The sequence below is a fragment of the Eleutherodactylus coqui genome, chromosome 5 (assembly GCF_035609145.1).
Source record: "Eleutherodactylus coqui strain aEleCoq1 chromosome 5, aEleCoq1.hap1, whole genome shotgun sequence".
Taxonomy (NCBI): Eukaryota; Metazoa; Chordata; class Amphibia; order Anura; family Eleutherodactylidae; genus Eleutherodactylus; species Eleutherodactylus coqui.
The window spans coordinates 117942590-117957719 of record NC_089841.1 but is presented as its reverse complement, the minus strand read 5'-3'; the positions used below and the strand labels follow the sequence as shown (position 1 = coordinate 117957719).

General features: G+C 42.7%; 1 protein-coding gene across 1 annotated transcript in view; it reads left to right on the top strand.

The window, feature by feature from the left end:
- Positions 1-14858, top strand: part of STARD4 (StAR related lipid transfer domain containing 4) — a 29418-nt gene extending 14560 nt beyond the window's left edge. Inside the window, exons 3-6 of the mRNA XM_066603053.1 lie at positions 1849-1898; positions 4571-4697; positions 5933-6047; positions 9420-14858. Of these exons, the coding sequence (XP_066459150.1) occupies positions 1849-1898; positions 4571-4697; positions 5933-6047; positions 9420-9649 (522 nt within the window). The 3' untranslated portion in view covers positions 9650-14858. The remainder of the gene's footprint in view (positions 1-1848; positions 1899-4570; positions 4698-5932; positions 6048-9419) is intronic.
- Positions 14859-15130: the final 272 nt, after the last annotated feature.

The following is a 15130-nucleotide window of genomic DNA, read 5'->3' as shown; positions in this document are numbered from 1 at the left end:
AAGGAGAGCTCCACTTGTATAGGATTTGTATGGATTTCAGTGATTCTCCATGAGTAGTGTACATTGGTAAGCAGTGCGGGGTATGATGCTGATAATGGAGAGACAACACACAAATAAACGAGTAATTATGGTTTTACTTAACCAGACAATAAACAAATATTTCACTTATAACGATAGATGTTGGGTAAATTATTACTTATAAGATGATTATAAGTTCCTGAAGTACACAATCGAAAAAAAACCTAAGCAAGGCCTTGCTCTGATTAAGTTTTAAACGCCCCAGGGAAAATAAAAGAGTACCTTCACTTTAAAAGTAAAGGGTTGTCCCCTATAAAGAACTTTAACTTTGCTTATGGACAGCCGTACCTTGATCTAGCCTGGCTAGGGGTTTGATAACAGAACATTTCCATAGGGGCCTACTGACCCCATGCATAACAAGAGTGTCCTTTCTTAACTTGACGTTTTGATCACTTTTTACTCAAGTTCTTCTTGAAGTCAGGGTGACCAAAAAAATGTGATTCTGGCGTTATATATTTTTTCTGACGACGTTCAATATGTGGGATAAATAATGCATCACTTGAATTGATCAGACTTTTACAGATGCAGCGATACCAGATATATTTATAGCGTTTTGTTTTGACTTTTTGTATTATAAATATGGGAAAACTTTTATTACCTTTTATTGTTTTCAAAAAACTAATAAATTTTTTTTTTGAGTCCCCATAAGGGACTTGAACTTGCAATTGTTTGAGAGAGGTGGTGGGATACAGTCACTTCCTTAGGTTTCGTGTGTGTGTGTGTGTGTACACTCTCCCTGTTTTTAGAAATTATCAAATAAATGTTGTTTTAGATTCGATCCTGTGATAGTCCAATTGTTTGATCAATCATAGAGTATAATGCAATATTATGGTATTGCATTATATTGTGTTCTGACAAGCACTCATTCATGGCAGTAATGAAGGGTTTCAGAAGGTCCCTGGATGCCATGGCAACCAAATGGCATCTCGCAATCTCATCGTGGTGGGGCCGTTCGAGACCCTCCGAACACGGATTGGGACGTTTAACTGCTGTTGTCAAAACTGACAGCAGCATTTAAAGTGTTAACAGCCACAATGGCTGCTGAGGGCTCTCAAAGACAGCTGGCACCTGCCATATATGGAGTGGGATTGGCTCGTGATCCCATTCCATACAAACCCTGCACCTCCATGACATAACAGTACATTGTGTGGCATTAGGGATTAACATACACAAAGCTAGTGTGCGCTGGCATAACATTTTTCACTGTATGTCATAGTGTAATTAAATATGTTACTGCATGCCACATGGTAAAAAAAAGCTTATAGCCCATGGTATACATCTTTTTATAATACAGTCCTATGGGTTGACGTATATGGTAAGAAATACTCCCAACACGTGAACAGAGCTTATCTGTGGCCATGCACAGCAGACTTGCGCCAATTAAACCCACCAGTTGCAGCGAGATCATCTGACCATTTATTATATATGAAATATTCAACCCTCGTTCGTTCTGCATATGTTGAATGAAAAAAGGGTCGGACATATTGCATCTCAGTATGTCCAATCGCTCGTTTGCAGGGCAGCTAAACCGCTTGCACAGCTGATTGGCAGCGGCTTATTTCTCCCCCCCCCCCCCCCCCCCCCCACAGGAGCACTTAGCTGAATCGCCCATTCGTGTGCCAGGAATTTGTTAGGAATACAAGTAGCTACTGATAATGTATACCCAGCACAAGTTAACGCCCGTGTACTTTATATGATTACAGTCTATTACACTGTATTCTGTTTTTTTATTGTGCTAACACTATTAACCCCGACATCTCTGTTTTCCAGAGTGACGTAACGGTCTGGCGCAAACCTTCTGAAGAATTTGGTGGTTGCCTGTGAGTGTCTAAAAAGAATATCTGTATATTTATTTTATTGAAGTATATGTACAATGGTATATTACAGCAGGGGTGAGATCTTCCTACAAGAGTATGTAAGGCAAATAGACTCAATGTGCTATATGAGTCTGATTAACAGGGGTCGGAGCTGTGACTGTGATCCCCACTGATGGAGTTCCCAGTGGAGAAGTGGCTGGACAAATGTGCTTTAATGTTTCTGTATCTCCAAAAAAATGTAACTAGGCAGTGACTGATTTTGGGATTAAATCCTATCATTTTACCATAAACGTCTGTTATGGAGAAAACCGCGCAGCTCTTGTGAGATATTTCCTACTGTGAAACATTACTAAAATGAACTGTATAAATATTCCAAGCTGTACGTAGGGTTGGCAGTTATCATAGGTGACCTTCCCATTAACTTTAACCCTTTGCAATCCAATTTTGGATTCAGGGTTTCTTAGGGGTTTTTCTCTTTCTGCCATTGTACAATGGCGCCACCTGCTGGCTAGATCCAATACTGCGCTATGGGACATGCTGAAGAGGCCCCCCGAGAAGAGAGGGGTCAGTAATATAAAGTGAGAATACCCTGCTGAACGTCTTCCGTCATCGGAAGCTGTACAGCCTTCAATCAGAATGTCTTTAGACGTCAGACAGTGGATTCGAAGGGCTTAATATTCGGCTTGCATATTATTTCTAGGAAGCTGAAAAAAATAAATCACACAATCATTTTTTCCGGCATGGTGTATTGGCTTGTACACATACAAGAGTATTAGCTGGCTACACTGCACTAGGATAAGGGGTGCTGCAGTAGGATACACGTCGTTATTACACCCAACAGGAGAACTCTGCACTCAGTTTTACATTCTTGAAATTCCCTTTTAATGAAATCAAGTGGAATGCTTTGGCCATTTTCACAGACTATGACTGTAGCAAAAATGTTGCTCTTGATCTCAAGAGTATAAAACTCAGTGCAGAATTCCTCTATTTGTCCTACCAGATTGCTGACAGATTTTGCTGAAGTCAGTGGGACCTGCCAACAAGAAGCTAATATTTAGGTGACTACAAGCAGGATACACTTTTAAGGAGTCATCCCAAAATATGACCTTATCCCTTAGGCCTTGTTCACACGAGCATGGTTTTAGCCCAGTATAGGTGCGCAAAAACATTTTGCCTATACTGCACTAAAAATTGCATTATTGGGCAACTGCTCCAGGAGGAGAGAGAGAAGAAGCCCTACAGGGCTTTGGGATTTCCCCATAGCAGGGAGAGAGAGAGCTGGGCTATGGGTGATTAACCCATAACCCCGCTTTGTCTCTCCCTGTTATGAGTTCATTCCCCATAGCTCTACCCTCTCTCCCTGCTATGGGGCATTACCATAGCCTTGTTCTCCCTCTCCCTGCTCTGGGGATCTCTGAGGGATATCCCATTGTGCAGAGAGAGTGGGAGAGGCTAGAGAGGGGGCGGGGCTATACGGCTTCTTACAGGGATTCCCCATAGCAAAGAGAGAGGGGTTGGGGATAGAGGGCAGATCCCTCTAGCCCTACCCTCTCCTCCCATGCAGGGGAAGCCCTGTAACCGTGCCCTCCTCTCTCTCCGCTATAGGGAAATCACCAGGGGAGAGATGTGGAGGGAGTCTCCTACTGCCCCCTGCTGCTGGGCATATTGGAGGAATTCCCAGCTGCTTTTAGCAGGACATTTAAAACATGCTGCCCAGAAGCACATTTTAATTGTCCCGCTGTAATTTCCTGTTACTCCCTGCGGAGATCAAGGTAACCTATGGGGCTTCCCCTTATCCCCGCGGGGACTAACAGGAGTTTACAGTGGCACATTGTAATCTCATTTTCCTGCACAGGAGTTTCCATAGACTCCTGCCCTCATAGGAGTCTATGGAAACTCCTGCACATCACACACCAAAGATAGGTCAGGTCCTATCTTTTCTCGCAGCATGGACCTTATATGCGAGCTTTGCAGTCGCACGTCCTATCTTTGTTTGGTGCGAGTATTTTGCACGTCTATAATTCCTGAACGCTTCTATAGGAAACCATTGGTTCTTATGGAATCATTTTTTTCACCTGCCTCCAATGCGCGAAAACAGTGCTCGTGTGAACGAGGCCTTATACACAGGATAGGGAACAAGTGTTTTTTATAGGTGGTGGTCCAGTGCTGGGACTCCCACTAATTATAAGAAAGGGGGTTCTGTGTCCTCCTGTATGAATGGAGTGGCAGTCAAGCATACATACTACCACTCCATTAATCTTTATAAGACTGCTAAGTACAGCACTTGGCAGTCCCATGGAAATGCATGGAGTGTCACTCAGCATGCTCGACTGCCACTCAAAGCATCCCGTTTTTGTGAACAGTAGATGTCCCATCAGTTGCCCCCCACTGATCAGACATTTATCCTCAATTCTGTGGATAGGGAATAAATGAATACTTGAGATAACCCCTATAATTTTGCCATGCCACTTCACTTCTAAGTTCAGTGTATCTAGCTGCACTGGAGCAGTCTATCGGTTCAGATGGGCCATTTGTTGTTCCAGAGTCTGCAGGCAGAGCAGTCAGAATCAGTCAATGCTAGTTAGTGATTTGTGGTGGCACGTGTACTGTACACGTCGATAAATGTTCAGGCTGCTTTTTTTTTTTTTAAGCTCAATCTGATTTTTTTTTTACAGCTATAAAGTGGAGGGAGTTGTAAAAGATGTCACAAATAGAATTGTTGACTATATCCGACCGGGACCTTATAGGCTAGAGTGGGACAGCTTGATGACCACAATGGATATCGTCAAGGACTTCCAACAGGTAGCCAGTCTGCAGCTGTCAAAGTATGTCTCCCAGAACTGTCATTAGTAGTTGCTATTTCTCGACTATCCATGAGTCTACTGTATTCTTTCTACTAAGCCATAGGACACAATATTTAGTTCAGCAAACTTGTAGTTAGATAACACCGGCCTTACCTAGTGCAACCACGCTGCAGTCAGTGTATTGCTGCATATACTGTCAGTGGGATAACACAGCCATAGAAGGGCTTGGGTAGTCTGGTTACAAGTATGCTAAGCAGCAGTACTCAATATCAAGCAGTAGCTACAAAAGCATATACGATTTGGGGGTGTATAAAATGAGAGCTAAATGTAATATTGCCCTCTATCAATTCCTTGTAAGACTAAGGGCTTTTACCCACTGGCGTTTTTTTTAACGCTGCGGTATTGCTTCGTTTTTTTTTACTGCAAATGTCAATGTGACTTTCTAATGCTAAAATCGCATTGCACGAAAATCGCAAGTTTGCGCTTCTGTGATTTTTGTGCGATGCGATTTTAACATTAGAAAGTCACATTGACATTTTCAGCAAAAAAACGCAGCAATATTGCAGCATTAAGAAAACGCTAGTGGGTAGGAGCCCTAACTCTTGGATCCAGTCTTGAGGATTTTGATGTGAAATTGAAAATGGCAGAATTCTGCATTTAGACCTGCGGATTCTGGCAGTGGAATATTCTGCAGCATCTTGCAGAATATTCTGTCCCTTGTGAAAGATCCCTAAGGGCTTTTACCCACTAGTGGTTTTTTTAACGCTGCAATATCGCTGCGTTATTTTTTCAATGGGACTTTCTAATGTTAAAATCGCATCGCACAAAAATCGCAAGTTTGTGCTTTTGGACAAACCATGTGGACAAGATTTGTCAAAAATCTCGTCCACACGGGACGGCCAATCCGTCGAAGCAAAGCCGGCAGAAGCTGGTGCTGCGGCGCAGACTCCCCGGCCGCAGCATGTCTTATTTTTTTTCCACTGCGGCCGCGCTACTCTCTATGGGAGTGCCGGCCGCAATGAAAAAGCATGCGGCCAAGCTGCTCCAAAACCTGTGGCATAGTGCCATGAGTTGTGAAGTTGCACTTTCCTGGTGGAAATCTCAGATTTTTTTTGCTGCGGCAAAACCGTGAGATTTCCGTCGGGATTTCGCCCTGTGAGAACCCAGCCTTAATGTCGGTTATTTAAACTTGCTTCTAAATGCTCACAATAATACCTACTTTTTGCATAACAGGGTTCCTGTGTGATGCGCTACACGACCGCTGGACAACTTTTCAACATCATCTCCCCAAGAGAGTTTATAGACTTCTCCTACACCACCAAATATGAAGACGGCCTTTTAACTTGCGGTATATTTTCAGTATTTTATCTTCTTGATGCTCATTTTTATATTGTCCTGTCACTTCTTGATGCAGAAACTCACAAAAACATGAGCCAGAACAATGAAAGGCATCCCCGTGGGGGCTCCCTTCATCCCCGCTGGGATGCCTTTCATAGTTTTAGAGGTCGAGGGATTTTGTGGCTAAGACGCTGCAGCCAGCTGTGTAAACTCGCTGAGAATAGCCACGACTTGATCACGGCTATTCTTCGTTAACACAATTTAGCGCTCCAATAGCTCCAATTTAGCGATTGTTTAGCATGGCTATCAGAGCGCTAAAATGACACTCATATGAAAGAGGTTTTAGGGCTTCTATCCACTAGCGGTTTTTTAATGCTGTGATATTGCTACGTTTTTTTTTAATGCAGATGTCAATGGGACTTTTTAATGTTAAAATCACATCGCAAATAAATCCAAGAAGCACAAACTTGCGATGCGATTTTAACATTAGAAAGTCCCATTGACATTTGCATTTAAAAAAACGTAGCGATATGGCAGCATTAAAAAAACGCTAGTGGGTAGAAGCGCTTACTGTGGATTTTGGTCTTTCTAATGAAGTCTATGTCAGAAATTCACAAGTTTTCTGCACTAAATCCACTGCTAAAATTGACATGCTTGGGTATAAATTCTGCAACACGGGTCAATTCTCGCACTCATTAAGGGCTCCTTCACACGGGTGTATTTTTCATCAGTATTTTCTGAGCCAAAGGCCGCCTGCACACGGGCGGAAATCCCGCGGCGGGATTTCCCGCGGGATTTCCGCCGCTCAAAGCCTGCATAGGAGTGCATTACAATACGCACTCCTATGCAGACGGCCGCGGTTTGGCCGCACGAAATCTTGCGCGGCAAACAAACCGTGGCATGTCCTATTTTTGTGTGGGGCTCACAGAGCCTCGCACAGATACGTCACTCACCCGGCCGCCAGCTCCGGTCTGCGCATGCGCCGGCTGATCGGCAGCCGGCACATGAAAGAGCCGGGGCCGCCGGGCGCGGGTGAGTACGCGCTGGTCTCTGCAGGCGCTCGGGTCGGGTCCCGCGGCGAGAATTCTCGCCGCCGGATCCGACCTGCTCGTCTGCAGGCGGCCAAAACCAGGAGCGGGTTTGAAATACAGAAGAAATGCAAATTTTTCCATTATACTTTCGCTCTGTACGTTCCACTTCTGGATTTGTCTCACAAAGTACTGATGTGAAGAAGCCATTAGTGTTATTTTTTTCCCGCTGCGTGTGGGAAAATCTGCAGGAAATCTGCCCCATGTGAACATGGCCTAAGGGTACGCTCACATGTAGACGATTGGCTTTGGATTTTCTATAGCTAAAAAATGCCACAGCAAATCTGCACTACAATATACTTCAAAATCCGCACCATTTTCATGTGTATCCACCGCAGATGTCACCCCTTCAATAAAAATGCAATTGAAGGGGTGAAATCTGCAATATAATCTGCACCAAATGGTGCTGACTTTGCTACAGATTTTTTCCATAGTAAGGCCTTCTGCACACTTGCGTTTTTCTTGCACATTTTTTTCACGCGATATCGCTGCGTTTTTGTCACGCGATTATCAATGGGACTTTCTAATAATAAAAACACATCGCAAGTTTGTGCTTTGCAATTTGTGTGATGCGTTTTTAACATTAGACAGTCCCATTGACAAACGCGTGAAAAACACGCAGCGATATCGCATTAAAAAAAAGTGCAAAAAAACACGTGCAGGAGCCCTAACTCAGCTAAGTTTGAAGACGCCCTAAGGCTGAGGTTAGACGAGCGTGGTTTACACGCTGCTAAGCAACGTGTAAACCACACTGCTGGCATCCTGAAAAAGATTGCGTGACCGGGCTGTCTGTAGCTCATAGAGCAGCCCGTTCACATGTCCCTGGTTTAGGCAACCTGCTTCCACAGCTCCCATTGGAGCCTATGGTAAGCACCCTGGACAGTGCACACCACGGAACTGACAGGCGAGTCCACACTCGCTGTCCGTTCATTTTTAGAAGCACAGATCCTGAACTTCTGAAATGGGTCCATATGAGCACTTCCATAGGAACCTATTGGTTGTTATAGAAGCGTGGTTTACGCTCTGCTGCAGCAGCATGTAAACCACGCTCATGTGACCATGCTCTAAGGGCTTCAACAGATTCAACTCATCGCATAGGAGTGTATTTGCACACAAACCAGGCTTTGAAATGGTAATAATCAGACTAATACTTGCTTGCCAGCGCATGGTAAGGTAATTTTTACGCCTGAAATGCCAGTTCCCTGCGTGCTTGTTATTCCCTTTCTGTGGAATAGAATGGCTATTAAAGCCTAATAAGGGCCAGCCGTCTTCTATTTCCTGCATTGTACTCCAGGTCACACCCATGCCCCTTCCTCTTCTTAACCTGCCATAGGGCTCCAACCCACTTGTGTTTTTTTAACGCTGCAATATAGCTGTGTTTTTTTAAATACGACTGTCAACGCGTTTTTCTAATGTTAAAACCGCATCACAAGTTTGTGCTTCGCGATTTTTGTGTGATGCGTTTTTAACATTAGAAAGTCCCATTGACAATCGCATTAAAAAAAACGCAGTGATATTGCAGCGTTAAAAAAATGCAAGTGGGTTGGAGCACATAGACGTCTATGGCAGCTCTCTGCGTAACGCACAAAAATATAAGGCAGGTTTTATCTTTTCTCACTTGCAGGATTTGAAATCAATGGGTTCGTTTCGTCACGTTTTGCGGGCATGAGTTTCATGCACGTAGAAACGTGCTCAAACATGTCCGTCTGTTTAGGCTCTAAAGCTGCAGTACTTTTTTCCCCCTTCATATAATTTTTTCTCACGAGATTCATGTGTTGCAAGATCTATCAAAATTCCACAAGAAAGCCATGACATATAGGGCATCCTGTGGATTAAAATCCGGCGGTGATTTTTTTTCACGTGTGGATAGTTTTTTGTAACATTGTACCGTTGAATACATCCACTATCTGAATGTGACCTTAAATTTTCCGATTTCCTCAATTCCAGAATTTTCAGTAGTAGTAAGATGCTAGACAGGATCAGGAGGCTATTTCCATCTCATAAAGAGATGACATATCGCTGGTCTACCATTACTTTATGATTAGTGGGGTCCAACATCTGGGATCCCGCCATTTCTCAGAATGAATGGGCTGCAGCACTGATACGGTGCCACGGTTCCTTCACAGTCTTGCCCTCTACAGCCGATGGCCTGGAGCGCCAGTGAAGGATATGCAGTAGCCCCTTCAATCTCAGGATCTCAAGTGACCAGCAAACAACATTTGCGTGAGTCTGTCATAATTTCGGATGTAGATGTGTTCTGTGATTTGCAGTTGTATATATTTTTGCTTTCACAGGTGTCAGTGTTGAACATGGTGTTGTGAGACCGCATTGCGTCCGCGGCTTTAATCACCCCTGCGGCTGGTTCTGTGTACCTCTCCTGAACAACCCCGAGCACAGCTTCCTGACCGGCTACATTCAGACTGACCTGAGAGGAATGCTTCCTCACAGCACTGTAGACTTTGCCATGGCAGGTTCCTTGGTGAACTTCTACGGCGACCTTAAGAAGGCCTTGAAGAAGTCGTAGACCTGAAGCATCGTTCATGTACTCTGTATTACTAAAGGATAGCCTACCATACAGTGAGGGCTTTAGACTAGATGCTTGAAAATTATCGTAAAGCAATTGCATATTTATAGTCAAAAGAGCAGAATTTTTTAAAATGAAGACCACAATTACATATATTTTAGGAAACTCCCTCTATTTAACTGACTGAAATATATTTTTTAGTATTTTGCTGTCACAGTTGCACATGCTGCTATGTATATATAAATCTAAGTTTATAATACACTATTGTACCCAAAGTAATTGGACACCCCTATTAGTAGAATGGATTGCGTGTAGTTAGCATGTCACGTGTCTTAAGCCATGCTACGTGAGATGCAGACCCTTGGAGATGTCAGCCATAGTTTGTGACGGGACTGCAGGTCATTGGATATACGGGTTTTGCTGCTTTACACAAGCCGTCCATCACAAAGCTCAATGCATCAGCCCATCTACAATGGTGCAAGAAATGTCGTCATTGGAAAGTTGAGCAATGGAAGAGCGTTCTATGGAGCAACAAATGCCGAATAACGCTACTGCATCTTCCAATCAGATGGATGTACCTGGGTGTGGAGGATGGCTGGAGAATACCTTATGCCTAAGCGTGTTGTGCCAACAGGTAAGTATGGAGGAGGGTCTGTTATGGTCAGGGGATGTTTTATGCGGCATGGTCTCAGTCAAGGCAAAAACCACGAACATGGAGGTGTACCTTAACATGCTAGACAACAACGTGGCAATACTCAAGAAAGGGTCAGTAATACCTCCAACAAGACTGTTTTACATTGATTTGAGTCAGAAATGTTATCTTTTCTCCTTAGGGAGAGCATCTAGACGGTGAGTGAGGAGACTCAAATGGTCATGCACGCTCCTCTGGGTAATATGCAAATAAGGGAGATGGAATAATACCTCCACAGTGCAACCTATTGGAAGGCAGCATTCCCTCAAGCCAAAGTCAGATTCTTTATACAAGCCTTATAACAATGACTGGGAATTAAAAGCAAAGCCAGACTCCATGTACATACAGCTGTTTCAGGGTGTTTGCCCTTAATCAGTGTACAGTAGGAGTCTGGGTTTGCTAGTGAAAGCCTGGGACGGGGGTCAGAAACGCTATCTTTGCTCCTTAGGGAAAGCACTTAGACGGTGAGTGAGGAGACTCAAATGTGACATTGATTTGAGGATATGGATGTTCCACAGAGTCCAGACATAAGTTCTACGGAACATCAGGTCACGAAATATAAACAGCATCCATCTTCTTTTAGAGAATTTGCCAGATGTTTGCAGAATTAATGGAAGGAAATTCCAACTGAAGTGTATCCGCCATTCGTAGAAAGTATGCCACAGAGACTATCTGATGCCATTATCACCCAATGAGGCCACACTAAATATTAACATATGCAAATAATTACTACTTCTGATTCTTGCCCAGGTGTCCAATTACTTCTGGTAGGATGGTGTATGTTGGTGTTGTTTTTAAAGTTTGCATCAGAAAATAAGAGATCGAATTATTTTGTGGAACTGTTTTCAAACCATGTCTGTGACCCTGAGGACATGTCACCTACACACTGGTGGCGTAGCCATTTGTTACTTATGCCACTTTAACATGAGAGTAATACAGGTACAGGAAGCTGTCAGTTTGGAGCATTCGGTCTCTGACTGGGCCTGGACTTGTGCACAATTACACCCATATTATGCTTGCGTGAAACTAGCCACGAGCCACTGTTTTAGCGCATTCAGCCTAGGTGCTTTCAGTGGGTTGTTGTCAGGGTTTATGAATATTGACTATGTAGCAGAGAGCTAGGAAAGGGGCCATCACTCCAAACCATAGAATTTTTTACATTGAATATCCAAGCTCATAGAGCATCAGAGGCAATTGCTGTTTGGAGAGTTTGCGGTTTGGCAAAGCATTTCTTTTGGAGGGGTTTCCATGAGGGCCAGGAGATGTCTCCTTATTTATTCTTGATTAGGAGAACAGAAGTGATAACTTCATTGGGTACTTGGGGTCTTGTCTCTCTCTTTTTTTTAATCCTCCAGTAGATTACTTGGGAGAAAGGGCAGGACCCAAGTCAAGAAACTCACACAAGTAACTTTGACAGCTCACCTGCTCTTTAACCTGGAGTCAAACTTCCAAAAATGTTATCTCTTTCCTTAGGTCATTTTCACACAAGCATATTATGAGCACATTTATGAACCCGCAATACTGACAAGTGGCCTGGCCCGATCGTGGGTCTACTGACCTAGACCCGTGGCATCATAGGTGATGCAATGAGTTTGGTTCAGTAGACTTGTGGTCGTACCGCTGTAATCGCCCGTATTACGCTCATGTGAACCGGCCCTTCAGCATACCATACTTCGTAATGTCAACTTCTCTTTATATTTATAGCTATATCCTAAGCATTTTACATTTCAGTTCTAGTGATATTTAATTGTAGTTTATATTTATTTTTATGTTTAAATTATTTCTCATTATTTATAATTTCTAGGCAGGTTTCACATTGGTTGTGTTAAATGTTGTAGAGCTAGCAGAGAAATATGAATATCTATATTTTGTAATATCTTATAACATAGTTTCAATGTAGATAAAGACTGCACCTTTGATTAGCATGGGCCTTAATGTTGTCAAATATATCTTCTAGCTTTACCGTCTGTACCGTTTTCAATTCTTATTCTTGAAAAGTGTATGAAAATTTTCATCTTACAATTTGGAAACCATGAACAACAGGATTGTTGCTGATCTTATGTCTTTATGGTGAGGCATATGGTGATCCAGTACAAAAGAGTCATAATTTAGCCATATACTTGAAGCCTAAATGGGAGATGGTTAATTAAATAAGGCTGGGTTAGTCATGTGAATGGATGTTAGATTCTCACACGGGCATAAGCACGTATACGCTCGAAAAGCGCGTGGTAAAAAACACGTTTGAAGGAACCCATTTAAATCAATAGGTTCTATTTGCTGCACATTCGGCACAGAGATTTTGCGTGCGCAAATGTACCCATGTGAGGCCGCCCTTAGGCTGCTTTCAGACAAGCATATTTTAGCTCTGTATGTGGTCCGTGTTTTGCAGACTGTAACTCTATGTATCTATTCACATGGCTGTATTTTTCATGGCTGTTTAATAACAAACCAACATGACCTGTTTTTGTCCTGTTTTCGCCTCTGTATTGGTATTATTTTCTATTGGGTGAATATGGATCGGTATTTACCCTGTAGAAAATAAAAACAATATAGAGGCAAATAAGGATGATATGCGAGGTGTGTTCAAAAAGTATCCCACCTATATTCATAAAAAATATTTGTATTCAGATACAACAATCTTACACTAATCTCTTTCAAAGTGGTCCCCTTGGGCAGCCGCACAGTTCTCCTAACCTTTTTAATGCACCCGAAGAAAATAATGAGTGATTTTTGAACAGGAATCACACAAAAATATGAGATGCAGTGATTTTTAAGACTCAGACTATCGGTCCAAGTGAAAAATCGCATGTGTGAATTAACCCGTTCAATTGAATAGATTCTTTTTCTGTGCAAGTTCTGTCCATCTCAGACGGAGCTCACACGTGAAAATCGCCCATGTGAATACAGCCTTAAAGACAAGGATATATAATATCATTAACTGCTAAAATGTTTGATTCCGCTACTATCCACCTGTTTCTATCTGCACATACTAGACTGTATAATACTGGTCTCTGTATTCATAACCTAAATCCCCACATCAATATTGGGGACATCCTTAGAGTGCTTTCACACATGGAAGAATATGCCACCACGGAAAAATCTACTCAAAAAATCTGCATGTCTGGCATTCGAATTTTGATGCAGATTGGTAGCAGAATTGCTGGAATGAAAATAGTAAAATCTGCAGCAAATCTGTGTCACAATCTGCATGTTAGACATGTAGATTTTGGTGGCAATTTTCTGCAGCGGAATATTCCACCATGTGTAAAACCACCCTTAACCCCTATTTACACAGGATGAATGTCGGGCAAACGATGCCTGACACTCGTCCCCGCATGTACTCGCTCCCGTGCCGTTGCATAGGAGCGAGTATCATTGGCTTGCAGCAGGGAGGCTGCTATTTACACTCATTGTTCATCATTCAGGATTTTATGCTGCATAAATGATGAGCAATGAGCTGAACGATGATCGTTCAGTGTAAATAGCAGCGGTTCAGTATTGAACAGCTGCTATGTTTAGTGAATGGAGAAGGGCGGGAGAGACCGAGGAGTGAAATCACCTCCAGCCGCCCCCGGTCCCCTGCTGGCCGCTCTGTCAGAGAGCCAACGATACTTGCTTCTGTGCAGCATCACAGGACCGAGGACACACAGGGATGAGTGTTGGGCCGACATTCGTCCTGTGTAAATGGGGCTTTAGTAGTTATCTACCTATGTCATATGTTTGTTTCATGCATATTAGCCCAATTTCTGACGTGCATATTTTTGTCAATATTTTGCACTAGTATTGATAAGCCAAAACCAAGAGTGGGGCCAAAACACAGAAGAGATCCAACTTTTCTATAAAGAAGTGGGCTTCTTCATGCTGTTATATTTGCCTTAAAGGGGTTGTCCAGTTGTAAACTATTAATAGCCTATGCTCAGGATAGGTGATCAATAGTTGATTGGCAAGGGTCTATCGCTCGGGATCCCCACCGATCAGCTATCACCAGTTCAGTACACATGCACAGAGCTGATGTGTGTAGAAAGCTGACAGCTCTATTCACACTGTAGTGGCCTGTCTTGGTATTGCAAAACATTGTTTCACTAAAATGAATGGGAACTTAGCCTGCAGTACCAAGCCGGGCGACTGTAGTGGAAAGGGAGCTGACTACTTCCTGCAGAAGTCTCATTGAACAAGTGCACCTGCCCAGCTGATCGGTGCGGGTCCTGAGCGATTGACCTCTGCTGATCTACTATTGATGTAGTTTACAATTAGAAAACCCCTTTAAGGTACATACTGAAATAGAAATTTTACAATACATAAGATGTTTTTGCTATATACAGATGCTATATATTCTAGTAATATCTGTATAGCTCAATTTGCAATAGATTTACCATTCAGACAGAAAAGAAATTATGAGACAGCTTTATGAAAATTGTCACAGAATACAAGTGCTGCTGCTGCTATGTAAATTCTATTTAACAAGTCTCAGATAACTGATATATATATTTACTGTATTAAAATGTGGCTCTTGATAAATGTCTCTTTTCAGATTTGTTTGCACAGCATGTTTGGTGCCATTTTTAAAATTAAAAGTTGCCATTTGGCCATCATTTTCACATGTAGCATTTAGAATTCAATAACTTTGCAAGTACTTGGTTTTTGTTATTTCATCCTGAATGTATAATAGCCTAGAGCTAAATTCATAATTCTGCATGCTACCAGGATCTGTCAACATGCAGTGAATAGACACACCCATAACAGCTCAGCAGAGTTCCCTTAACGCACAGGTGTCAAACACAAGGCCTGCG